The following is a 26,204-nucleotide window of genomic DNA, read 5'->3' as shown; positions in this document are numbered from 1 at the left end:
GCCGATTAAAGAAACCCACCGTTGAGTTTTCAAATGTGTCTCCCCCACACATAACACGAGAACTCTGCTCTCCTCCTTCGTCTTCTCCCATCCCTTTCTTCTCTGCGTTCGCGCTTGCAAACAGCGAGCTTCAGATCTCCATTGCCACCTCGCAGCAGGAGAAGGAGAGGAGGAGGAGGAGGAGGACTGCAATGGCGCTGTTAGGAAAGATTATAGGACTGCGAGGAGGACGGGGGCTGAAGGAGCTCAGAGCTGATCAGAGCATCACCGACGAGCTGGCTATTAGGAAGGCAGAAGAAGCTGGTATGCATTACTAGCCTCTCTTTCCACATCTTGCACATATATAAAGCTGTGATCGCACAACCTGAGACATCTCTGGTCACATTGCTCTGTTGATGCTTTGCTGCGCTGGGAACGAGTGTGGAAGCAAATCAGATCTCAGATAGTAGAAACTACATGGAAAATGGATCTATTAAGATCAGAAGCAATGATGCTTACTGGATCAAGACCTAAAGAGCTGCTAGTGGCAACTTTAGCATCTTTGGTGGTAAATTAATTTCCGCTAGAAGGATATATATGCGATTAAAATATACTTATCACGAAAAGCAAGGATTTCGTCGGTTTGTTTTATTCTACGATCAAGAGAGTGGTGTTTAGTTACTGCTCTGCTGTTGCTTCGTAAAAATCACCTGAAGAATGGTTGTGTTTTCACTTTGTGTGTGTGTGTGTGTGTGTGTGTGTAGATCTGTCTTCTATTGCTTGAAAAAGTAAAATATTATCCTTCAAATGGACCTTAATTTATTTTTTTGCATGAATGCAAGTACTTTTCTGGCTCAACACAACTGTAAAAAGTACAGAATTAATGTTCCTAAGATCCAAAGCTCAGGTGTGGTTGAGACCATCAGGAGTTGATACAAATGCTTCGAAAAAAATAAAAATGGTAGTAAATACTTTTATCGATTCTTCATTTATTGTTTTCATGCAAAAGAAACAGAGGTAGTGCCAAATGGCCCCCCCAGACTTTATTTGGTTCACATGTTATTACTGAACCAAGAAACCTACTTGCTTATCATAAAGGAAAATAAATATCATTATTATTTTTTCAACACAGATTTAGACTATACAGTCATAAGCATACAATTCTGATTAGAGACCGCATGTATTGTCAACAAAAGTCTAGTTAAAATGTTGACTGTAGTGGCTATAGTTAAACTTCATTTCTTTCTCTTTTGGATTTTCTCAAATTTTTATTTAATTCGATTACTGAATTTACACCTGTGAAGTGTGCCTTAGCTTAAATCGTTAGATTTTCGAATCCTACCTGATAAATTATATATATATATATATATTTTAATAATTAAGAATGTGATAATTTTTTTTATGAATAAATGCCGAAGACGGAATATGATCATCGTAGAGTGATCTCGTAAGGCATCTTCAATTTTTACTTAAGATCTTAATGTCAAGGATGACGTAATAAAGCGTTTGACTTTGGACCAACACTAAATCTTTGTGATGTAAATTTAGTAGCCATTGATGTCAGATATGTAGGACAGACATACATTGTCGGGAACAGGGCCGCTTCCCGAGTCGGGAAGACATGGGAAACATTGTCCTCTCTCAAAGCGACGCCAAGAGAGAAGCCTTGTTCTTCTTCGTCCTTTCTCTTATACTCCGTCCTCTTTGTGCTTGTATTACTTGGAATTGATTTCTAATGCTTATTTCCTTTTTAATGAAAATTAGCTTCAAGAAGATATCAAGCAGCGAAATGGATGCGGCAAATGGACCAGGGAGCGTCGGAAACCCTGCCGGAAAAACCCACGGAGGAGGAATTCTGCCTCGCTCTGCGCAATGGCCTGATCCTCTGCAACGTCCTCAACCGAGTCAATCCCGGCGCTGTCCCAAAGGTTCGCCCAAATATTTTCTCTTCACAAACCGCTTACTTTCGGCTGCGATGCTCTCGTTCTCAATTCCGGTTCCATCCACGATCTGGTTGTGGATTGCTTAAGTACTAATTTAGATGTGCATAATGACGTCAAGTTTGTGAATAATGGGGAAAAAGGTATAGATTTTTTATCTAGTAAACTATATTCTATGGTTCTGTTTGTTTGATATTCGTTAAATGATATTTGAAATGCCTGACTCCTAAAGGGATGCTTGTTTGGTTTGGTAAAAGGTTGTAGAGAATCCTGTTATTACTATTCAGTCGACTGATGCAGCAGCTCAATCTGCGATTCAATATTTTGAGAACATGCTGAACTTTCTTGTTGCTGTTGGGGACATGAAGCTGCTGACATTTGAAGCATCAGATTTAGAAAAGGTACATTTACTCGATAACTATGTTATCAATTAATAATCTAGCCACTTCATTTGAAGCTCTGTTTTTTAATATTGAAGAATCAAGATGTACATATTTGAACAGAAAAATGCATTTGTATCTAATTGGCATTCATGGACAGGGTGGCTCATCAAACAAGGTTGTGGATTGTATCCTTTGTCTCAAAGGATATCATGAGTGGAAACTAGCTGGTGGAGTTGGTGTCTGGAGGTATGGTGGGATTGTCAAGATCACAACTTTAAGCCAGAGGTTGCAATCCTCTTTTCTTGGTGGTGGAAGTTCAGATGAGCCAGCAGATGATTATAGCTTGCAGAACAACCAACAATTTTCTGAATTTCTACATCTGGTTGCTGAAGCCACCCTAGAAGAGTCCAAAACTTCTAATGCCCTTAATATCCTCTTTGACCAATTTGGCATCCAACTTTTAAAAGCTTTCCTTGCAGAGTGTGGTGATGCTGAAGACTTTCCCATGGTAGAAATGGTAGGTGAGGTAGTGCATGTTTCTATGTGACATGACTGTTAGATTTCTTATCTCCAGATAAAATTCTTTTCTATAGTAACAGAAATGCAAATTTGTTGAATATGCTTGATTGTGTTTTCAGACTACTAGACTAATATTTAACACAATTTCTAGAGCAACTCAAGATGGCATGATGATTGACACTATAAATTAGACTCGGTCATGTTTGTTTTATCAGATTCTTAAATCTGTATGCTTCTCATCTATCTGGTGCTTTCCATAGCAGGAATTTGCAACTTTTATAGCTACATATTTGATTATATTGCAGGAAGATATTGTGCATATCTCACATAGAACATAAAAATTGAGATGATTGATGGCTTTGATTACATTTATTGATAACTATGCCAATATTTGCTTGTTTGTGGCTATAATTAGTTCTTTCAGTGTGTGCATAAGACAATGTTCTATGTTCTTCATCAATTTTTGATAAGATAATATAGTTCTCTGGCAATTGATCTTTTACTATGCTATACATGAGAAACGAATGTTATGTTTCATGATAATTGCTTGAAACCATTCTCAGTCTAGAAAAGGAATTAAAATTTACAAGTATTATGATTGGGGCATGCGTACAAAACCTAACAAATTAGGACTAGCATGCCAACCATTAAATTGGTCAAGAAGCAAAGACACTTTGGTAGATATTCTCTTTCGCCCCAATGAATCTAAATTATGGGAGAGTTGAATAAACTTAGAACATTTTAAATGGGTTCTCATGTCCTATGACTGTAAAAATTTTGAATTGTGTTATCTATTTACAACCTTGTGCAATATAACTATAATGGCATATGTGGCCTACATGCTGGAAGTGCATTGTGTTATCATTTAAATTTCATTTAGTTTACTTATTTATATATATATATATTTTTTACATTTTTTCTCTAGACTGAAAGTGCATTAATATGTGGACCTGATTATAGACACAATTGCAACACTTTTTCATATGGATTACCCATCTCACATAGCTGCTTGATGATTGGAGGCAGTGATGGATGATGGTGCCCATGCAGGACCTTTTATTTGCCATTGTTGCATCCTATTACAAGACAGATAGGAGACACAAGTAAGCCATAAATGAGTAGGAAACATATTTTTGTAGATGGAAAGACTGTAGAAAACACTGTCCAGAACCAGTTTCCCCACTACCCTCATGGGTTCTAAAATATTTCCTTACTCCTCAATGTACTCTATCAATTCAATGTTGCAGCATACACATGGAATTCTATAAAAGCTATTTTATTGACATTCTTAGATAACAGCATCATTGATGTAATAGAGGCATAATTAGTTGGCTGAGTGATGGTGCCATGATTAGTGCTTGATAAATATTTGCATAGGATTATTTGTCTGTATTGCAATAGAGATTGTTCTATCTGAAACTCTCTTTTCTTGCTAATCACCTGTTTTATCCCTCAATTCTATGACCACAAAAAAATGTTTATGTTAGCAATTTTCTTCATGTCTTTAAGCACTTTAAACACTCTGATTCACTTCTTCATTTAAAATTTTGTAGTTTATTGATTTGGTGCTCGATCAGGCCGTTAAAGAATTCCATATGTCTCTTGCATCTCAAAAAGATCAGGTAAAATCAGAATGATGACAGATTTGCTTTACATATTTTCAAGATCGTTGACACTGGATACTAGTTTACCCTGCACCAGATTTCTATATGCTAGATCTTGATCTTTGTGAATATCTTCAACAGCTCAGCTTGCTTTTGAAGGAGGCAATGAAGGGTCAGAATAAAACTGTGACAAAGGCACATTTGATGGAAGCTGTTTCAAAATTTCTTATAAGAAATACTTGTGATTCATCTTTTTCATTAATGGAAAATAGAGAGGTCAAACTAGAAAATCAACAAAAACAACTAGAGGTAAGATTGCATATCTTTTATCGGTTTGACTGATATGTAAACCATATATGCTTGTGTGCAAGTCCTGTAAATTTTTCTTGTAGTTTTGTAATATCTTCAAAGAATGTCTTGAAGATGTGCAAATGCTTTATAAATAAATGAAATAATATCTATATTTTCCCAATGAGAATAGAAAAATAAATTGAAGCGGAAATAAACTGTAAAAAAAGAAAAAAATAGCCACACTAGCAGATACAATAACTTTGATAAACAATTTTGTTTAACAATTTATTTATACTTCATCTTGCTTCAAAATTTACATATGTTCATGCCTTAAGGTACAAAATATTGATATTAGTTATTGAATGTGCATTTCACATAATCTAATTTAGGATTGTGTTCCAACACATGACAACAATATAAAGGGGAAAAGAGCACTCAGAAGCATTAACTACTATTCCACAAAGTTTTTGTTATTTTATCAGGGAGAATATAACAATATAAATAAGCTTTCTAATTAAAGAAACATTGTCAGATTCTTTATGAATCAAGATACTTTAATGCAAGGTTTGTCTTATTAGTCCGAATTGACGTGTTGGTCGGTTAGCGCGGCATGATACGTGCTACCTCGTACTGGTGTGCCGAGTGTCGGCATAGCAAGGCATGCCTAAAATTACCTAAAAATAGAAAAAAAAACTTATATTAGGATTTTTAAGTTGGAAATAAATGTAAATTTAGTATAATTTCAGTAAAAAATATTCTAAATTAGGAAAGAATAATGGTATATATCTTTTTTGAGCTTTGAGGAGGATCTTTGTGACACGTTTTGGATTGTCCTTCAGTTGAAATTGAATAATCTATAAAGAAATTATTTGAATTGTTAGATTTCGAGGTAGACATTAAGATTCAAATGAATGAAATATTAAATGGATCAATTGATGGATATATCCATTTCTACCACCATAAAGAATGAGAGGACTCCACGAACAGTGGATTGGGGTCCTTGATCTTATATATCTATAGATCAAAATGATATGTTTGACAGACCCAATCCTAAAATTGATCCCACGATATAGTATACTGATACATCATATGTCATTGGTTCATCAATGTGGTAATGGTCGTAGTCTGATTATTATGAACCACATGTCTAGGCGGATCTCGAGTTAAAGTACAATATGGCATGTATTGGTGCAGAGGTTGGAGAATGTTGGACTTCTACTTTCATCACTGATCCGCTACTTCGTATTATAAGATTGATCGCTGTACTGCTACTCGAAGAACAATGACCAACTATCATCGTACTGTTGTTGGCCGTAAGATTCTCCATAATACAATGACTAGGAATATGATGAGCTCTGCTTTGTGTCTACGTTGTGTGGGATCTATTGTATCTATTCAAAATCATTCACTGCCTTCCCCTTTCTCTTCCATATATAAACTCAACTAGTACTTCATCGAGCTCCATGATCTGAATGTTTAGTGACATGCGTAAAATACTGCTCATACATAAACAAAAATCTTTGCACTACATAATCAAAGTGTTCTTCCTCAAACTTAGATGTTAATCTTCCTAAATTAGCCTCACAAACTTGATCCAATTAACAAATCACAACTTTATGGAGTTTAAGAGAATGCAAATGTGAGAATGAGAGAAAGATGTGAGTACGAAAAGAGATTGAGAGACTAGAAGAGTTTGAGAGAGTGAAAGGAGACTAATGAGGGGGTAGAAAGGGTTTAGAAGCCCCCTTAGATCTAGTTCAAATGGTCAAATGGACTGTTTGAATTCAACAAATCCTAGCCTTTCATCGGTGATGGTCGAAATCCGATCGTTCCACCCAGTACAGACCCTGTATCACCTGATATAGGCTCCCCTGTTATGGACTGCTTGGTACTTTGTGGTCCACGTGCTGGTTCCCTATCGGACCGGTACATACAGCCCGATATAGGGCGGCAAAGAAAAACTTGCTTTGATGATTCACTAGGCTAATCCATAATTTATGAGTAGTTTTACATTTTTTGAATTTGTGCTGAACTTGCAGATTATTTACTATGTAATCCTGATATCTTTCTTTCATAATGTAATTTTATATGTAACCTAGCACTCTGATTGGTGGACAAGTAGTAACTAACCTTCAACTTTGAATTTTTAGACATTGAAAATGTCTTTTCATGAAATTAAAAATGAAGTTGAATGCAGCCAGAAGAAATGGAACGAGGACTTCGAAAAGCTTGGTAAATAAGTCTTGATATTTTTCTTTATTAATTAAGATGAGATTATTCAATTAGCTTATTTTCTGGGCTCTGTGTTATCACCTCAGAATGCCAAGTACAAGGCCTCAAACTAAACAGTTCTTCATATTTGAAGTTGCTTGAAGAAAATCGTCTACTTTATAATCAAGTGCAAGATCTTAAAGGTAATAATTTGATGCTCTAAGATACTAGTGTCTCTTTTATCATAAAGATTACAATCTTTATGGCTTCACAGGTAATATTAGGGTATACTGCCGAGTGAAGCCATTCCTACCAAAGCAATCTGACAGAAGATCAACCGTTGAGCATATTGGAGAAAATGGAAATATTGTAATTGTGGATCACAATAAGCAGGGGAAAGATGCAAGGAAGATATTTGCTTTCAACAAAGTCTTTGGAGAAAACACCACCCAGTGTATGCTGACTTCCAAATGAAACTTCTTGTTTTGTGGAATAGGATCAGGATTCAGTTCACTAATCATGTCCACTAAATTTTTGGACTTTATTTGTTATGCTTAGGCCTAGAAGAACTTTCTGTCATATGTCTCATCATTCCAAACATGAAAAGAAGAAAAGGAAAGAAAAATTCTCATTCTTTGCTTGATTACAAGAGAAGCTTTTAAGATTCATACATAGTGCTTGCACAAATATCAATGACAATGACACTTTTAACTTGTTACACTCTTAATTGAATTGTTCTTAGTTTTTAGTCATTCTCAGCATGAACTTGACAGCTAAAAACAAAGTAAAATTCATATTGTTTTGTTTGCTAATGTTCAACTTAATTTATTATCTCTTCATGGTTACTGTTTATAATATGTTTTCTTTTTATTAGCATATACCTAACTGTTTGACTTAATGTGACTGAATTTCTATGACAGCCGAAATCTTTTCTGACACTCAGCCATTGATAAGATCCGTTTTGGATGGTTACAATGTTTGTATTTTTGCCTATGGACAAACAGGATCTGGGAAGACATACACAATGGTAAAATTAAATTGCTATTTTTATATGCACAGCAAATTTATATTTTAGTAAACACTATTAAGTAGCATGCATATAAACAAACATATACATGTTTTGTGCTCCTATGCCTTTGAAGGTTTGATTAGTTCATTTCTAGATAAAAGCTGTTTGTGCATTCTGTTTGGTTTGTTTTGAGGTTATGCTGTGTGAACCAAAACAAGTTGTCAACAGCTATGAATTTTACATTAATACAATTCTATTCATGCCTATAAGTAGATTTTACTGGATGTTAGTTTGCGAGAAACACTGAGGAATGTGAATATACTTTTTCTTCTCCCTCTTTGAATTTATTGAGGTGTTGAGATTGGAATGCTTGATATTGATAGTTAAAGAAGTTCTCAAATCACCATGTACTCTATGATCCTATTCTCTAGGTATACAGAAAATCTAGAAGGTCTTTTCCGAAAAAAAAAAACTTTGCTGATATAACTACAACATCTGTTTTTAAAATCTTTGCAGCAAAATTTATCTTTTTTAAGCCTGAAAATTTTGGGTAATGCTGACATGTGTACTACTTTAAGCGTGCATAATCTTGAAAACTACACTTTCATTGTCGCCATCTTTTACTTCTCAGAGTGGTCCAGACATAACAGCAGAAGAAACATGGGGTGTGAACTATCGAGCACTAAATGACTTATTTGAGATATCACAATCAAGACAAGGTATCATCTCATATGAAGTGAGCATTCAGATGATTGAAATATACAATGAACAAGTGAGAGATCTCTTAGTGGTGGATGGTTCTAATAGAAGATATCCTTTCATCCTATTGTGTTATCGGGATCACAATTAGCAGTAATATATTATCTTTCTTTCTCATTGGACAGTTCTACGCTCTTTTGTCATTTATATGAAAACATGTTACGAGAAGCAGTCAGCATTTTGTTATCTATTTGAAGTTGATGCTTGATGGCCCATAACTTCTAACACATTAGATATACGGAACTATTCTCAATTAAATGGCCTCAACATTCCAGATGCAAGTTTGGTTGCAGTTAAATGTACTAAAGATGTACTTGAATTGATGAAAGTTGGTCAGGGAAATCGTGTGGTGGGAGCTACTGTATTAAATGAACGCAGCAGCCGTTCTCACAGGTAACTCAGAATTAAATTGCTTTTCTCAAGTCCTTTGGGGAACTAAAGGAGTATTTTATGAAAGGATCATTATTTTGATTATGTGGTGCAGTCAAAGAATCATCATAACTGATACACTATAGAAACATTACACTGGTCTTTATTCTAGAATTGATTTTAATCATATGGAACTACCAGGACCAAAACCCTGCTCTTACTGATGCTCTTAGATTATATTAAACAGATCACATATGCCATTATTATGCATTTGCATGAGGTCTTTTTTAGGAATAGCTACTAAAATCATGATTTTCAGCCAAGTTGGAACTGCAATAAGAATAAAAAATATGTTGCATGTGCTGACATCTAATTAAGTCCAAAGTCCAAGCTGCATGCATAAGTTTCTGATCACCGTCTTTGTCAACTTTGTAAAAGTCAGTGGATGTACTGATTATATCCATAAGGCAGGATTGATTAACAAGTTTGTTTTACCCTTAGACTAACTAATTATAGATCAATGATAACCTCTTAGGTGCAAAATTTTTATCTATTAAAATTTGATCTAAACCAATTAGCATTGATTGAAAAATTTAATATGAACCATGTAATAGAAACCCAAGGCAAGTTGATAAGGTACCGTATCATCTTCTTACTAGAGCAGACTAAATAACACTTGTAATTAACCCTATCAAAGTAATGTATGTTTTGGCCAATTGTTGGTGTGTAATAGCTCTTGATAGTTCACACAACACCAGCTTCTGGTTTCACCCAATTGCTGGCATGTAATGGCTCTTGATAGTTGACACAACACCAGCTTCAGGATTGCTGCTACGGCATTGGCAGGTACAATCACAAGTCACCTGTAATGTATTGTGCTGGAATGTAGTTAGTGCTGAAAATGAAACTGATAACTTGGTCACATGTGACTTGTAATATTTTACTTCTTTGTTAATTCGTAGAATGCATCTTCTATTAATTTTAAGTTTGCTCTCTTCTGTCGTGGATGCTCATTCGTTGTACTGGATTTTCTATTTTTCTCTAGTGTTTTGACTATTCATGTCCAAGGGAAAGAATTAGCTTCTGGTTCAAAGCTAAGAGGTTGTCTTCACCTGGTTGATCTTGCTGGAAGTGAAAGGGTTGATAAGTCTGAAGCTACTGGAGATAGATTAAAGGAAGCTCAACACATAAACAGATCACTGTCAGCACTTGGAGATGTTATCTCAGCACTTGCACAGAAAAGTTCCCACATTCCATACAGAAATAGCAAACTTACACAAGTACTGCAGGATTCCTTAGGTACTTAAAACTTGTAGAATCCCATATTATTTTCTTTTGCATCTTTTACTTCATTTTTCTATTTTGAGTTCTATAAAAAATGGTTATAGATAACCAGAATTTTTTTCTTAAACACATGGATATAACTAGTTAACTGACAAGGTCTATCAATAGTCAACTAGTTTACAAAGTTTCTGTGATTTTAAGTCTAGTGAGCTAGTCAAATATTCTCTTTCCAGAGATGTATCAAGTTGTGATGTTTTATTGTCCTTTCTTTAGTAAGCATGGTATAGTTGCACTAAGGATTCTATATTGTGAATTAATACAAAACTTCATATCCTTATACTAAACAAACTTAGGAAGGAACATCATTTTTACAAGTTGAGTAAGAAATTGAACTTCAAGTTAGCAAGGTTCCTGCAAATGGCAGGTGGTAGAAAACTGCATTTAAAAAAGAAAGATAATTTTAAGATAAGGAAAGCATAAGAATGTTGTTAGAATTACTCAGAAATTGATTCATTTTTGTTGAATTTCCATGCAGGTGGGCAAGCCAAGACCTTGATGTTTGTTCATTTAAACCCCGAGGCTAATGCATTTGGAGAAACAATTAGCACACTCAAGTTTGCTGAGCGTGTTGCTTCGATAGAGCTTGGAGCAGCTCAGGTTAACAAGGAAGCTGGTCAAGTTATAGAACTCAAAGAAGAGGTTTTGCCCTTTTTTTGGCCACTTTGAAGTTAACAACCATCTTTTTAGTAATGGAAATGTTGATCAGTGTTTTATATTGTCTAGATCTCTAGAATGAGGACAGCGCTTGAAAGTAAGGAGTCTGAAGTAAAGCAATTGAAAATTTTAACTCGTCAGATTGCCTTTGAGGAGCAAAAGACAGGAATTAGATCACCATCTGAGCTGATCATGAAGAAACCTGAACTTAGCCAACAGACAATGGGCAAATCAAGAAAACATGAGGTAAATGACAAAATCCTTTGACAATATTGTTTAAGAATAATGCTCTTAAATGGGCAGTGCTACCTAATTTAGGAATTGGTTGTCCTGTTTTTCTATGCATTAAAAATCAATACAATTTATAAAACAACATTATTTCGAATCACCAGAAAATTTCCAAGTTTAAGAGATATTTGCGAGATGCTTTTTGATTATTAGCCTGCACGAAAGCAAAAGCAGATCTCATGCATGCTGACAAGGGCCTTTATGTAATGTATAGGCTTGTCTTGCTCAAGTTATTTTGACTAAAAAATTCATTTAAAGAACTTTTAGAGCCAAAAATGCAAGAATTCATGCTTAAGCTTGTTGTAAGTCGTATAAGTTGCTAAAAAAGTTATTGCTAACAGAAGGATCTTGATGATAACTACGGTGTAATAGAAAAACTTCACCTGGCATTTTTAAGTAGCGTTTAGTGGTCAATTGCATAGAAGAGAAAATTTCAACCATGAATATTGGTATTGACATTAGAAAAACAAAAAAACATATATAATGATGATTTTTTGTATGCTTACCAGTCATTGTTTGTAGAACTGAAATGCATTTCTCATACTTCATCATGCTTTATTTTTTTTCATTTTAAAGCATGATATCTAGATTAAAAGAAAATATCATAAGTTTGAATGTTCAGGTGTGAAGTTCACATCATGTCATCCTTGAGATGTCAGTGCTGTATGGGCTTGATTAGTTTTGTCAACATTCTTGCTACTTCGTTGCTAGCATTATATGAACATATGGGTCTAGACTTAATAAAATGAATGATATTTGATCAGAGTTCTATTACCATATTTGCTTACACATGGGTATCAAAGATGCTCTAAAAAATGGTTTACTGTACTACTAGTTCTCTTTATCAAAAAGCATTTTTCAATCTTGGAGTTAAACTAGAGAAGAAAACGTTTACTTGGATCTTGGTACCACTGACTGAATGTTATATCAGATACATGTGAATCAGAAAATTACAACACTAATTGTTTTCTGGTTGTTATGCAACTTGAAGCTAGTCCTTAGATTTCATGCTGATCTTTTGTATATTAGAATCCTTTAGAGCCTAAAAGGCATGTTTGCTGATGTAAGCAACTTAAACTGTCTGGTACAACCAAGAAGAAACTCCAAGTTCCTCTCAGGATACGAAGTATCTACGATAAAGTCAAGTACAGGGTTTAAAGATTCTGTTAGTTGCCTTCCAATAAGCTACCTTAAATGCTAAGATGAAGCAGCCACAACAAGATGGCCTACAGCGAATAGGATACTATCCCAGAAGTTCAAAAGGAAGAAAACCTGGGGACCATGTGGGTTCCAAATCTAAATTTATAAGCTGCTTATTATTATGTATCAGTCAGTCACTTGAATATTTAATCCTGGTAAAAAAAATATATTCTAGAAAAAAAACAAGGATCTGATATTGAGAAGGAAGTAGGTATATGTGCTAATATGGTTTTACATTGTGCAGTCCAGAAGCTGCTCATCTGTAAAGCGCAGAAACCCCGTTCGATCTTCTATGTTTTCAGATAAAGAAATTGATTCAAGATCACCTTTCACTGGTGGAGAGAGCTGCAATTCCAGAAATCTGAGATCCCCATCACCGCCCATAAGAAGATCATTATCTACAGACCGTGCTGCTGTCATGAGGAGAAAGACTAGGATTGAAACCCTTGATGAGAGGACACCATTGAAATTGCAGTTTTCGGAGAGAGCTTCTGTCGACAGATCCAATGCGACTTTATCATCAGTGCTTACAAGTGAGAGTTTAAGCAGATGCTGGGATCCACAAGAGATTGGCAATTTAAGAAGACTCAACCCTGAGCAAGGAGACAGGAAGTTCAAACCAACAGTTTATGTGAGACATGGTGAAAACCAAAAGATTAATGCCGAGAATAAGCCTAAGGCAAAAAATGAAGAGTTGGTTGGATTTCAGACATCTGATACCAATAGCAGAGTGAATGAACCGACAAAGAACAGGAGTGAATCTGAAAATGAGTACACCCTTTTCGAGTGTGTAAACGATCGTAGCCAGAAGCTGAAGAAGTTTCAGCATAATGCAAGGACATCAGCACATGTCAAACCTAGGTATCTTCGTAACTGGATCTTTGTTCTGTCATATAGTCATCATTAGGCTGTGTTCTTTATTCCCCCTTAAATTTGACTTGCTGAAAGGGAATGCTCATTTATTCAGGGCCCCAGTTCAGGCAGAGGAGCCATTGTCAAATGGGAAGCACCTGAACAGGCCTCCGAATTCTGCAGCTCAGAACATAAAGGAACGCACTAATGCCATGGCTTCTGACATGAGAAGTAGTAAAGCTTTGCCTCATGCAAAATTCATTTTGTAATGAAATTTCACCTCTTTCCCTGTTATTTTTCGATACGAATATGTTTATTTATATGCTTCATCATTAGTGTATGTACATTATTTCAAGTAATAAAAGAAATAGGATTGCATTTACTGCTTCAGCCAAATTTGCATAAACTAGAGATTTGTGAACTCATGGTTTACATGCTAGGAGAATTAGCCATGCCACAAATTAATGTAGGGAATGCAACAACATGCTTGGCAATAGCTTTGTCATATATGCTGCTGTAGTAGCTGCATATGTATGTACTGCTTTGGTGGTAATGTTTATCTCTAACGAGATTAAAATTAAATGATGATAGTAATTGCAACAAAGCTTTTGTTTTAGAATGAATAATTTCTACCATAGTTAGTATTTGGTAATGGTACTGTAGATTCCATAAAGCACTAACATATAAAACCAACCACAATCTGACAAGGGTTTTCCTCCCATATTCATAATTGAATTAGGATTCTTCATCCAGGGCTTTGAATCTTCCAGAAATCTTACATTATAAAAACTTCACTTCTCTCTCTGTAAACAAGGAAAAAAGGGTTTAAATGCAACTGAGAGAAAAGGGCTTCTGAAAAAGATTAGAAGGAAGCATTTTCCTCCAAAACAGAGAAACAGAAGGAAACAAACATCTAGTCTTGAAGACACATTCATTAGCAAGAGTCCAATGTCTCAATCCATCTCAACACCTTCTTCTTCAATCATTGTTGGTAGCTATTAGCCAAAGGAGGATTGCACAAGGCTGGAGGTTAGACATGGCTCTCAATGAAAGCACTCAAGGTGCATAAAGTAGTACTCAGATTCAGCATATTGGCATTGGCCAAAGGGAAACTGACATGGATGGCAGGCTGGCAAAGCGTGCTGCTGATGGTGAGAGTGACAATTCTTAGGTCACAAGTTCTCCATCAGCTCTGCTAAACCAATGGATATACTGCAAGTTCTCCATATCTCGTTTTCTCTATTATTCCATTTTGCCGCCTTGTTTCTTTCTGCTTGTACTTGTGTTCATTTCTTTTTCTTCGCTTTTATATATATTGCATTTTGTTGCAAAGGAAATAATGTCGATTTACATAGCTTTATGATCATCTTGGCTCATCCAGTCTTCAGCTACTTGTTCCACACCATGACCATATGCTCTTTAGAACTGCCATCGATCTATGATACAGAAAATATGTAGAGGAATAGATACCATCTGTTCTAACACATTTACTTGAAAGCCTGATTTGAGCTTAAAGTCCATGAAAAGCAATGACAGAAAGAAGACTTGCTCGATCTATCAAACAGTCATTTCTTATTGCTTGTTGAGGTCTTCTGTCTCTACCATGTGGGGAGGTGTATTGATAGCATCAGGACATGTGATTCTCTTGCCGGAAAGAGTTTATTCTTTTTATCAGATCTACTGTTTCAGTCATCTTGGCAATGTTTTAACCCCCAATCAATGGATCGACTTCAAGACAGAAAACTCCATCTCTTATCCCTCGTGTCTCAACACATCCTTCACCTGTCCTCGGCATTTCATGATATAAAACTCGAGTGAATTTGACAAGATTAACATGTATCTGAAGTAGCAGCAATCCCACAAATGCAAGTAAAATACATGTACAGTTATGATGATTTGCATTTCTTTTTACTGAATGATAAGTCATTCCAAAAACTGTTACCAGTGCAGTCTTTGTTCAGCTGGAGTAATCCGACATTGCAAATGAGCAATTGGAAGAGCCTACCAAGTCCACATTCCGGACGGGAGAAGCAGCGGCGGCGGCGGCGGCGGCTGCAGATACCGCCGCCGACTCTTTGGGCTCTTCGTTCGCCGGCCGTCTGATCTCCTTCAACAGTGCAGCCACGTCCTTCATGGTCGGCCGGTCTTCGGCCCGCGCACCGACGCACAACGAAGCGATTGCAAGCGCCTGCTGTATCTCTTGTGTCTGGTGGTCCGGCCGGCCTCGTAACCTGGCGTCGAGCAGCTCCACCGGGTCGCGCTTGCTCTGCAAGTGCTCTCGCGCCCACTGCACCAAATGCATTCCCCCGGGCAGCGACGGGTCCAGTGGATGCCTCCCTGTTAGGACTTCGAGCAACACAACACCGTAGCTGTAGACATCACTCTTCTCTGTTATCCGTTGCGTCGAAGCATACTCTGATCAGATACAATCCCTTCAATTAGTCCAATCACAACCTATTCTGAACTCATTTTGTTCATTGTTCTTTCAAGGGAGAAAAGATGAGACAGATTGATACCTGGAGCAATGTATCCATAGGAACCGGCAATACGAGGACATGCTTTGGACTCCAACTTGTGTGTAGTATCACCACGGGTTAGTACTCTGGCCAGGCCGAAGTCCGCCAAGTATGGTTCAAATTTCGACCCCAGCAGCACATTCATGGCCTTGACGTCTCCATGCAAGATGGCCGGCACGCAGTCATGGTGCAGATAGGCTATGGCGTGAGCCAGCCCGATCATGATCTCGTACCTCGTCTCCCACTCCACCTGCTCCTTCCCGCTCCGGTGAAGGAACCCGCTCAGACTCCCGTTCGGTAGATAGTTGTAGAACAGCAGCTTGGTGCTCCGGTTGGCGCCCCACCCCAGCAGGCGCACGATGTTCCGGTGCCTTATCGAGCTCAGGGCGGCGATCTCGTTGCGGAACGCCCCTGACTCGTCCGACGACCACATCTTCTTGACGGCCAGCGTGTCGCCGCTCGGAGTCCCGACCTTGTAGACCACGCCGGAGCTTCCGGTCCCTATTACGTTCCCCGATGTCAGTCCCCGGACTACGTCGTCTGCCGAGAAGTCGAGCTTTTGGTAGAGGGTGATCTCCCACGTGTCGTCCGCGTGTCGGCGAGGGGCGGTACGAGACCGTACCAGCACGTAGACGGCCGTCAGCAGCAGTAATGCGCTGACGCTGATCAGGACCGACATGGCGAGCTTCAGAGCGGAGATTGCTGCTCTGCTCGATGGTTCTTGTGTTGCAGGGCCGTTGGCTATGAACAGCCCATGGTTGCCTTCGAGATCGGAGAGCGGGAGCTTCCTGAAGAAGGGAGTATCGGGCAGTTCGCCCGAGAAGGCGTTGAAGGACACGTTAAGCGTGACGAGGTTCTGCAGCACGGCGAGCACGTCGAGGTTGCCGGAGAGCTCGTTGTGGGAGATGTCGAGGCATCCAAGCTTCTCGAGGGCGGAGAGTCGGGCCGGGATATCGCCGGAGAGATGGTTACAACTGAGATTAAGCGAGATCTCGAGCGCCGGAAGTTGGCCTAGCTCGCCAGGAATCCTTCCGGAGAAAGAGTTATCACCGACGTCCAGTAGCTGTAGCTTGCTGCACGATCCAAGTTCTGCTGGGATCCCACCAGAGAGCTGATTTCTTCCCGCGATGAGCTTGGTCAGCTCCGGCAGTGAACCGATAGCGGCGCTTAACGGTCCGCTGAGCCTGTTGTCGGAGACGTCGATGAATTGTAGGCTCTTTGGCAGTGACTCCGGCAAGCCTCCGGTCAAAGCATTGGAATGGAGATCGAGGAATTCGAGGGACTCGCATCCCGATATCGCCGTCGGGATCGGACCTATTAGCAGGTTGTTGCTCATGTCAAGAAAATTCAGGCTCTTCAGATTGCCAATTTCCGCTGGCATGGTTCCCGCGAGCCGGTTACCATTCAGCCGGAGCCGGAAAAGATTTGTGCAATTGCCAATATCCGGTGGTACAAATCCCGACAGTTCATTCCACAGGAGGAGCAGTTTGGTGAGGTTCTGCAATCCGAACAGGTCCTTGGGAATCGGCCCGGTGAGATTGTTGTACGAGAGATCGACGGACTGCAAATTCGGACATTGAGCTAAACTGGCCGGAATGCTCCCCGTCAGCCTGTTCTGCCAAGCATAGAACAGAGTGAGGTTCTCCAGCTTTGCGAAGTCGATTTGAATCTCGCCGGAGAGCTCGTTGTTGTCGACCTCGAGATCGGTCAGCGCAGCACAGCTCGAAATCTCCTGCGGAATCAGGCCTGACAGCTGATTAGTACTCAACTGAAGCTGTTGGAGATTGGTCAGGTTCCCGATGCTCCGGGGAATGCTTCCGGTCAGAAGATTCATCGACAGGTCGACGAGCACGAGCTGTTTGCATCGGCCGAGCTCTGGCGGGATAGAGCCGACCAGGCTGTTCTGCCACAAGAGCATACTCCGAAGGTTTTCAAGCTTGCCAAGCTCGAAAGGAATCGGGCCTGACAGAGAGTTCTGATACAGATACAAGCTGGTTAGCTCGGTGCAGTTGCCAATCTCTTCCGGGATCGTACCAGAGATCATCGCAGTGTAGATGGCGATGGTTTGCAGCCTTTGGAGCAATCCAATCGTTGAGGGAAGCTTCCCCGAAATGCCGGTTTCTGCGAGGCCCAACATGACCAAGTTGCTGCAGTTTCCAATCTCCGGGGGCAACGAGCCTTTGAGATTCTGGTTACCGCCAGACCGGAAAACCTCGAGCTTCTGCAGTTTCCCGATGCTCGCCGGGATCTCGGAGCTCAGGAAGTTGTCGTAGAGAGTCAAGTATGTGAGGCTGGAGAGGTTTCCGATATCAGCAGGAATGGCGCCTTGGAGAGAATTGGAATTCAAAACGAGCGACTCGAGTTTGCTGAGCTTGCAAACTTCCGCAGGGATCTCGCCCGTGATTTGGCTTCTGCTGAGGTCGACGATGGCAAGCTCGCGGTAGTCGCCGAACTCTCTCGGGATTGGACCAGTGATGTTGGTAACAGACAGAACAAGAGTCTTCAGGGACTTGAGAGGTTGAAGATTGGAAGGCAATGAGCCTTGCAGATCGACCGACGTGATGCTCAGGCTGATGACCTCTAGTTTGGAGTTGCAGGAAACTCCAAACCACTTGCATGGATCGGGGTCCGAGGGCTTCCACGAGCTGAGTGCGTCTGTGGAGCTGTTGAGGCTGCGTTTCCATGACAGCAGAGCTAAACCTTGCTCATCAATGGCCAGGCAGCAGGAGAAGAAGAAGGGAGAGCTTGCGGTGAGCAAGAGAATTAGGGAGGTGAAGATGGTGGGGCTCCTGTAGATGGCACGTATGTTTGAAGGCAACCCCATGTCGGGATTGGGGGAGGGGAGGGGAGGGGAGGGAAGGGGAGGGAGGGGAGGAGATGGTCAGTGGGTGTTGGGATTGTAGAGGGGGAGACCCCATGTTTTGTTTATAGTAGAAAAGCAGGAGATCTGGATCCAAAGAACATGTTAGCTTTTCTAATTTTTTTTCTGTGTCATTGCTGTTGTTCTGATTGAGGGATGGACGGAGACGGGGGCATGGTTTTGTTTATGGGATGAGGTTTTGGAGTTATATGCTGAGGAGTTTTAGATGGCTGGGTGGGGATAATGTGGAAGGCAGGATGGTTGGGGTTACTGTCATCTATCAACTTGAGGTTATATTTTCCCTAGATTTCTTGTCCATTTAGTGACACTGTTGGCAACCTCTACTTTTTCTTTTTAGCTTAAACTCAAAACAGTGACATTTCCTCTCTGTTCTCAAGCAAACATCATTGTACTCTTTGTTTCATCTTCTTGAAAGATGGCTGGTATTTCAATCTCCCCTGAACACATTATTCTTTCCACTGTTATCTTTATAATGAATTAAAGCATTTTATAGAGAAAAAAATTAACCTTTAATATACTGCTTGAAATCTAGAGCTCTTAGTTCATCAAATAATAAGAGCATAGTTGTTCATAATTGCTTATGGAAATGGAAAGGTCTTTCAACCATCAGCTGGTTTAAGTAAATTGCCAGTTAGACCTACATAGGTTGCTTGTGTTCTTGTGGTGTGAAGTATAGAGCAAAAGACATCTACTGAGCTGGCTCTCAGTTTGAAGATGGACTCTAATAAGAAGAGCAAGTGAAGGAATCTATCTCCCAATGCACATGCTAGTGAAGGAGGAGAAGGTTACTGTTGATCCTAAAAAAAATTAGCAGCAATTGCTGGAAAGTAACAAAAGGGAAGCCAAGAACATGAACATGTCTTTGAGTGGAAGGGTTTGCAAGGATAATATGGTGCCTCTGCTCTATTTTAATCTTTGCCCATCCATGTCATTACCAGATGGCATAGTTAAAGAGCACAATGTTGGTGGGGTTTGATGTCCATTAGCCCAAATAATCAACCCTAGATAAAGTTTCTGTCTCAACTTTGTAACTTTAGATCTGAACTAGATTTGTGGTTTAGCCATTTTATGGAAAACTTGTGTCTCAATTATCAAAATCTATGGATTCTTATTGGTCCTGATGATCATCATTATGCTTTGTGTACACTCTGCATTATAGATATCTGCTCATTGCCAATCAAATTCTACAAGCTACAATAGTGAGAAGGACAAGTTCAAATGGGGTCAGACATTGACAGATCACTGCATAATGTTCACAAGGTACAATATTGAGAAGGACAAGTTCAATTTGGTTTAACATTCACAGATCCACCACTCAGATTGTGAAGATTAGGTTGAGTATTTTCATTATATACGCCTAGCTGTGCAACCGGCACATATATCGGATTTCATGTCAACTTGGAACTTATATGTGGATCATAGATTGTGAGATGATAACATGACTGAAGATTAGATCACAAGTGCTTTCACATGCTGAACAAAGACATGTTTGGGGACAGACACACAGGGGCATATTGTTTCTGGAATCAAGATGGAAGCATCATGGGAACAAAGAGGAAAGAAATCTATAGAGGGAGAATGACTGAAGACAAAGCAGATCATATCATGGGGGGGGTGAGAAGCTCATGTGGTGATGAAACATGGTTGGCTTTATTAAGCAGAGATTGTCCCTTTGCCAAGGTGTGATGCATGTTCTTCGCATCCAGTTCTCCTAGTTTTCTCTTCACCTTCTGACACGGGCTGTTTAGAACCTCCTCTTACAGGAATCTGTGCATGCACTTCCTTTTACAGTAGCAGTAGCAAAGTTGTAAGAGAATAAATAGCCACTGACATGAACAGGGGAACATAAAATGTTTACCTTCTCTCACAAGCTCCACATCATATTAGGTCAACAGTCTCTCTTTCAACCTTTTCCTTTTAACCCTAGCATGGATTCTAATGATTATATATTTCAATTTCTTGAAGTAAATTCTCCTTTGAGCAATCAAACTTATTACAAGTTGAAGAAGAATAACAAAGATTGATGTTCTTCTTTTATTCACTTTCATGGGAGGAAGACATGATAGGTTGCAATTGAGTGCATGGTACACTTAAATCACAAGAAATACAATTCAACTTCTTACTTCTGGATAGACCAAAAGGAAAAAAAAAAAATCTGAACTAATTTTTTGGTCAACAAATAGGATATAAAACTTCTACAATAAGCAGTCTTATAGACCTTTCCATGATGCTTCAGATAAAAATAAGGAGTCCTAAGACCAAATGCTTCAGATGCTTATACTATATTTCATGCTCTCTTGAAAAAAATATACTGTAAAGGATGAGAGTACTTTCTGTTTTCCACTGCTTGTAATGGTAAGACCAAAAGAAAAGAAGCATAAAGGAAAGAACTAACTTGGCCTCGACGAACAAAGTGCTTAAAGGGCAAAAGTTCCAAGTCTTCATGGATTAATTTAGGAGTAAGATCATGTCAGAGCACATGCAGATAGGAAGCTTGCTTAGCTTTGTAGATTAAGCATTAGTTAGCTGTTCTTCACGTGACATACACTTACCAAAGATCTACTGTTGTATGATGCTTGTGTCAGGAGATTTAATGCAACTTCCTAAGAAGAGAAAACATTACAGGAATTTGTCATCCGATAACTTATTTTTGCATCAGATTGGATCAGTTTAGAGACGGAGGTTAGGATATATTCCTCTGCAGATTCTACTAAAATTAGATTGTTATGTTCACATTTTTCTTAGAGACTGATCTGAATTCTGACAGTTTATTGTTTATATGTCCCATTTACTGCTCTGAATTTATCATAATGCATGATCATGAAGCCTGAGCTTCCACCGCAATCAAATGTTCTTTGAGCACCCCCTGAACTAAACAAAACCACTGGTTTCACTGTAAACATGGTCAAGATAGTCGTATATGATGATGCAGTTCAATTCTTTTATCGTTTAGATGCTGTCTATATGATGGAATATGTCGCCACTCATTATTTCAATCTTCTTTTTCTTTTGGTCGTGTCTGTCGATATCGGTTTAGCCAATTCATAAATATGATAGATTTAGGAAAGCTTCAGAATTTTTATGTTCTTCCCCCAAAGTATCAGTAAACAGTGTGAAATAAGCACAGGTCGAAGCAATCCACTGCCTAATCATCACCTCTCAGCTCTGGAGTTGCAGCTTTTGGCCTTCTTTCCGAGCACTACTCTCTGTTCTTCCCTATGAACTCTGCTGAAAGGTAGCTGAATTGTCCATCACTTTGGATCCAATTAGGGACCCATATAAATCTGTGTCTCCTCTTTTCTGGTCTGATCTTACAATTCATTAATGTACAAATCTGCCTTTTTCTTAGTGATGCAGCATTAGAATAGCATGAGGTTGCCGGGTTGAACTCCATGGACGTCAATTCATTGTCTCCCATGCACCATGCAGAAGTGGAATTGAATCATCTTCCCCGATTCCAGGATTTGGTTGTCTTAACACCCACCTCACCCAGCTTTCTTTTGCGTTGGTAGGGATTAAATATGGGGAGTGGATGGAAGAATTGGGTACAAAGACTTGCTATTCCTATAGATTAATCAAGCAAGATTTGGAAAATCCACCATATGATGATGATGAGATGAGCAGATTCCATTGCTCAGCTCCACACTAGTGCTTGGTGCTCTCCAAAAGCATTTTAATGGCTGCGTGGTGGGTGAGCTGATCGATCCATGGTCCTACTAGATCAAAGTACAGATATGAAAGCCTGAGCCTGCCGGCCATTCGAGAACAACAAATAGAGAGACACCACATAGTTGGATGGTTTGGCTTGATTATTTTAGCTTGGGTGCTTCCACAACTGTGATTGGTAGTGAACATCTCATGAAGACTCATCTCTCTTCTTTGGATGAATAGGTTACAGTAGTAGCACTTGTAGTTCGAAGTAACCCCCGTAAGATACCTACAGGTGTAGTTGTTTATGGACTCTCTTGTACTGTTTGCTTTGCAGTGGCATAAATAAGTTCAGTAGACTTAGTAGAGCCTCAAAAACAATTGGGTATTGATGCATTGCTTGCAACGCCCCCAATCCACCGGAAAGCTATAAACCCTACAACGTCGTAATTCCCATTAATTTTCTAATAACAATTATGATTTAAATAGCTTACTATCCAAATTTATGCATTTAAGACAACTAAATCAATTGTCTCACAAAAAAAAATATAAACATATTCGATAAATTTAATTGTATTATTAAGATTCAAAAAAAATATCTTATTGGTATTGATACATATAATGACATGCTAATCATCCAAAAATAATAATATCATATCGGTACTAGTTTGTCTATCGAAACAATTGTCCTCTTATATTATTATTTAGCATATTTATTTTCACAAAATCTTTCATCAAATCTAATATTTATAATATGTATATTAAAGATATTTTTAAATAGACCTAAAATATTAAAAAATAAAAAATAAATTATAAATATACTATTAAGATGTTATTTGTGTATAGTGAAAGATTGAAATATAATAGTATTAAATGATTTTCCGAGTTGGAAATCGAGTCAGAACCGATCAAGGTCTCTCTTTTGTACTAGTTGACATCATTCTCGTCTTGCTCCAATTATGTAGAACCATGCAAAACTCTATCAGAGCATTTTTAACAATACCCTTTTATTACCCAAGTTAAAATAAATTAAGATGATTTGACTTATACTCTTGGGAGAAAGAGATATATCTTCTTAGTACGTTCTCAAGGGAGCTCTTTTACAGTGAGCTCCTACTATCATTACTCCCACAGTCAATGCTAGTTATGGAGGTGGCGTGTCTTTTCTAGACTTAATTATGATATATTGAATTCGAAATAATAACATTCGGTCTATTCAACTTGAGGCTAAGGTGTCAATCATATGATGTTAAAATATTAGTCCACCAAGAGAGGCCATATGATATTGGTGTTCATATTCTTATCCCATAATATTATTTGAGGCGTCTACGATGGGATATAGTGAGATCGAGTATTGAAACAAATTATATGAGTTGTTGGGAGTCGATTGTTTTGGTTACATTTGTTGTAGAATCACTGTATGTATCATTAAAATATACTTTGAGAACAAAAGACTCAAAATTAAAGTATATGCAACCTTAATTAGTAAAATATACTTTGAGAACAAAAGACTCAAAATTGAAGCATATGCAACCTAAGATACTTTCTTGTTTATTTGCTTAAACAAAGAACCCCATAACTAAATCACTCATCTATTAACCGCTAAACATCTCTATTGGAATTTTCTTCTTTTTTTTTTACAACAAATCATAAATTGGCACCATACTAAAAAATTATAGTTATTATAAAATTGAGACATTCATCGTAGGCTTGAAATCTTTTTCCTTTTTTATTACACACCAGAAGAATAATGAAGTTGGTTTCCAAGAACCATTCTATCACGAAAGGATTGATGACCATCAACTTCTCGTTCACTAATGAGAGAGAGAAACAAGTGTTGCATTAAATGTTTGTGACAACAAAATTCATCTTCCTTTAGTTTTCCGAGTTCCAACCTTGGAATTTTTAAGGATGTATTAAAGCACAGTATTTAGCTTGATAATTATATGATCCTCTCAAACACCAAAATAAATCCTCAAACATTGTGCTTCATTTATCATTTCTACATAAAGTTTTGAATTCTATTTTTTTTTATTTGAAGTAAACAATCAAGAGGGAATTTGATCCCAAGATGTTCTCAGTAGTTAAATCTTTTACAATGTAAGCAAAAAATATTTTGGATGAGATTTTAAATCCTTAACATTTATAAATGAGTTTAGTATATCAACATCAGATTAATATTTTAAATATAGAATTATAGAATGAGCGTTTAAATCCTGAAGAGTTGGCATAGCATATTCCATCCATACCAATGTTTAGATTTGAAGGTTGTGAACACATCCACCGAAGTCATAAGTTTGAGGACCTCTGAAAGCATTGATTCGTTTGACAAGCTATTCCAAAATGCAGTAAACAATATATATATATATATATATATATATATATATATATATATATATATATATATATATTAGGCCAAATAGAGAAGTCAGAACAAACCTCTTCACTTCAGTCCAAATATAAAGCATGCACAAAGGCATGAGAATCCAATTATGATGACTGATCCAGAAACTTGCATGATCCATCTACTTAACAATTAAATCAATAAAAAAACAAGAAAAAGAATCAAAAGGACCAGCAGCAAGAGATAGCTATGCATCAAATTCTAAAATGAATCAAGGCTTTCGACGATGACAAACGGAAAGAAATCATCGTAAGCTTGAAAGACCACTTCATACTGGAAGCCCTTGCTCCCCAGATCGTAGGACACTAATCTTCGGCAGTCGCTTATCAGAATCTTGCCCTGGTTTATGAGAAGAGGCGTAGGAGGACGTAATACTCTCTCCACTTGGCCTACTCCCCTCGGCAATGCGCACAGACGGAGATGAAACTTATGGATCCACACTCGGTGGGCACCCGACTCTTGCAACATCCAAATATCCATCCAGTCTACCATGGTGAACCAATGGACAGCGAAATGAATGGTGCCTTCCATCTCTATCAATGAGTTGTTACCGCTCTCATGTTGGGGTTCAATATCCGGAAAAGGAACTTCTGTGATCCTTTCATTTTCTAGATCAAGAGAGAGAATAGCGTCTTCCAAGAGGTTCCTTTGTCCAAGCCAATACATAGTTCCAGTTGCACTCGGTCTTCCCCTGTTTAACATCGTAAGCATACCGAGAGCGCTGCTCACTTCCACCTTCCTCCATGTACTTCCGCCAACAGTCAGTACTTCCATCACCAACGAGGTCGATCGGGTGCAGAACGTATGGATAACTTTGTACTGTCTTGAAACCGGATGATATCCTAAGCAAAAGTCTGAGAGAATTATATTGACGCTGGTAAAATTATGCGGTAAGGAGAAGCTTTTGCGGGTGGTGGGGTTGTACAGGCAAACGTCGAATTCTATGTCGACGTGGTAGAGGCAAACTAATCCATGGCAAGGAGGTGATACGGCCAGCAGTGGGCGGCTGTGCCAGACGGCGACATCCCTTGCAGCCCACGTTGCATCGACTACATCCAGACGAGACAAGAGAGATACATCGTCGGTAAAGTGTCGGTGAAATGCGAGGACGGAAGTAACTCGAGGGAGGAGTTGCTGTTGTTGGTGATGCAGTCGGATGAAGGCGAGGTCCGTCGTTATGGAATACCAGCATTTGCATACACACCGGAGTTTCAAGATGGCCCTGGCAGGGATCCATGATAGTATCTCCATGAAGAGGTCCGATGGAAGCTCCGTCGTCTCCGTGTTCTTCGCTTTAGACATGACCTTACAATTCAAAACATCCAGAGACAAAAATTTCTTTTCTTTCTCCCA

At 38.7% G+C, this 26,204-nt stretch overlaps 3 protein-coding genes across 3 annotated transcripts; 1 reads left to right on the top strand and 2 right to left on the bottom strand.

The window, feature by feature from the left end:
• Window positions 1–56: 56 nt before the first annotated feature.
• On the top strand, window positions 57–13,782 carry LOC135620039 (kinesin-like protein KIN-14F). Its single transcript, XM_065122636.1, has 17 exons — window positions 57–303; window positions 1,744–1,907; window positions 2,177–2,320; window positions 2,460–2,819; window positions 4,375–4,443; window positions 4,567–4,734; window positions 6,867–6,948; window positions 7,035–7,130; window positions 7,202–7,381; window positions 7,848–7,954; window positions 8,568–8,748; window positions 8,926–9,088; window positions 10,110–10,363; window positions 10,884–11,047; window positions 11,132–11,308; window positions 12,795–13,411; window positions 13,518–13,782. The coding sequence occupies exons 1-17, from the start codon at window positions 192–194 to the stop codon at window positions 13,669–13,671; spliced, it is 3,192 nt and encodes a 1,063-aa protein (XP_064978708.1). The 5' UTR covers window positions 57–191; the 3' UTR covers window positions 13,672–13,782.
• Window positions 13,783–15,283: 1,501 nt separating this feature from the next.
• On the bottom strand, window positions 15,284–19,201 carry LOC135620031 (leucine-rich repeat receptor-like serine/threonine-protein kinase RGI4). The gene is made up of 2 exons (XM_065122623.1): window positions 15,919–19,201; window positions 15,284–15,817 (listed from the first exon to the last, which is right to left on the bottom strand). Exons 1-2 carry the CDS (start codon window positions 18,740–18,742, stop codon window positions 15,360–15,362), a joined length of 3,282 nt encoding a protein of 1,093 aa, XP_064978695.1. The 5' UTR covers window positions 18,743–19,201; the 3' UTR covers window positions 15,284–15,359.
• A 5,851-nt stretch (window positions 19,202–25,052) lies between these two features.
• Window positions 25,053–26,204, bottom strand: LOC135636098 (F-box protein At3g07870-like). Its single transcript, XM_065147651.1, has one exon. It carries the CDS (start codon window positions 26,151–26,153, stop codon window positions 25,053–25,055), a length of 1,101 nt encoding a protein of 366 aa, XP_065003723.1. The 5' UTR covers window positions 26,154–26,204.

Source organism: Musa acuminata, chromosome BXJ1-3 (genome assembly GCF_036884655.1).
Source record: "Musa acuminata AAA Group cultivar baxijiao chromosome BXJ1-3, Cavendish_Baxijiao_AAA, whole genome shotgun sequence".
Lineage (NCBI taxonomy): Eukaryota > Viridiplantae > Streptophyta > Magnoliopsida > Zingiberales > Musaceae > Musa > Musa acuminata.
This window is presented reverse-complemented; position numbering and strand designations above follow the sequence as displayed.

What these genes read in the sequence shown, in the direction of transcription:
- LOC135620039 (XM_065122636.1), top strand. Translation starts at nt 192, where the DNA reads ATGGCGCTGTTAGGAAAGATTATAGGACTGCGAGGAGGACGGGGGCTG. An exon ending in CTGGGAAGACATACACAATG is followed by an intron (nt 7,955 to 8,567) that starts GTAAAATTAAAT and finishes TTTACTTCTCAG; the next exon opens with AGTGGTCCAGACATAACAGC. An exon ending in TTATAGAACTCAAAGAAGAG is followed by an intron (nt 11,048 to 11,131) that starts GTTTTGCCCTTT and finishes TATATTGTCTAG; the next exon opens with ATCTCTAGAATGAGGACAGC.
- LOC135620031 (XM_065122623.1), bottom strand. Translation starts at nt 18,742, where the DNA reads ATGGGGTTGCCTTCAAACATACGTGCCATCTACAGGAGCCCCACCATC. An exon ending in CTATGGATACATTGCTCCAG is followed by an intron (nt 15,818 to 15,918) that starts GTATCAATCTGT and finishes GTATCTGATCAG; the next exon opens with AGTATGCTTCGACGCAACGG.
- LOC135636098 (XM_065147651.1), bottom strand. Translation starts at nt 26,153, where the DNA reads ATGTCTAAAGCGAAGAACACGGAGACGACGGAGCTTCCATCGGACCTC.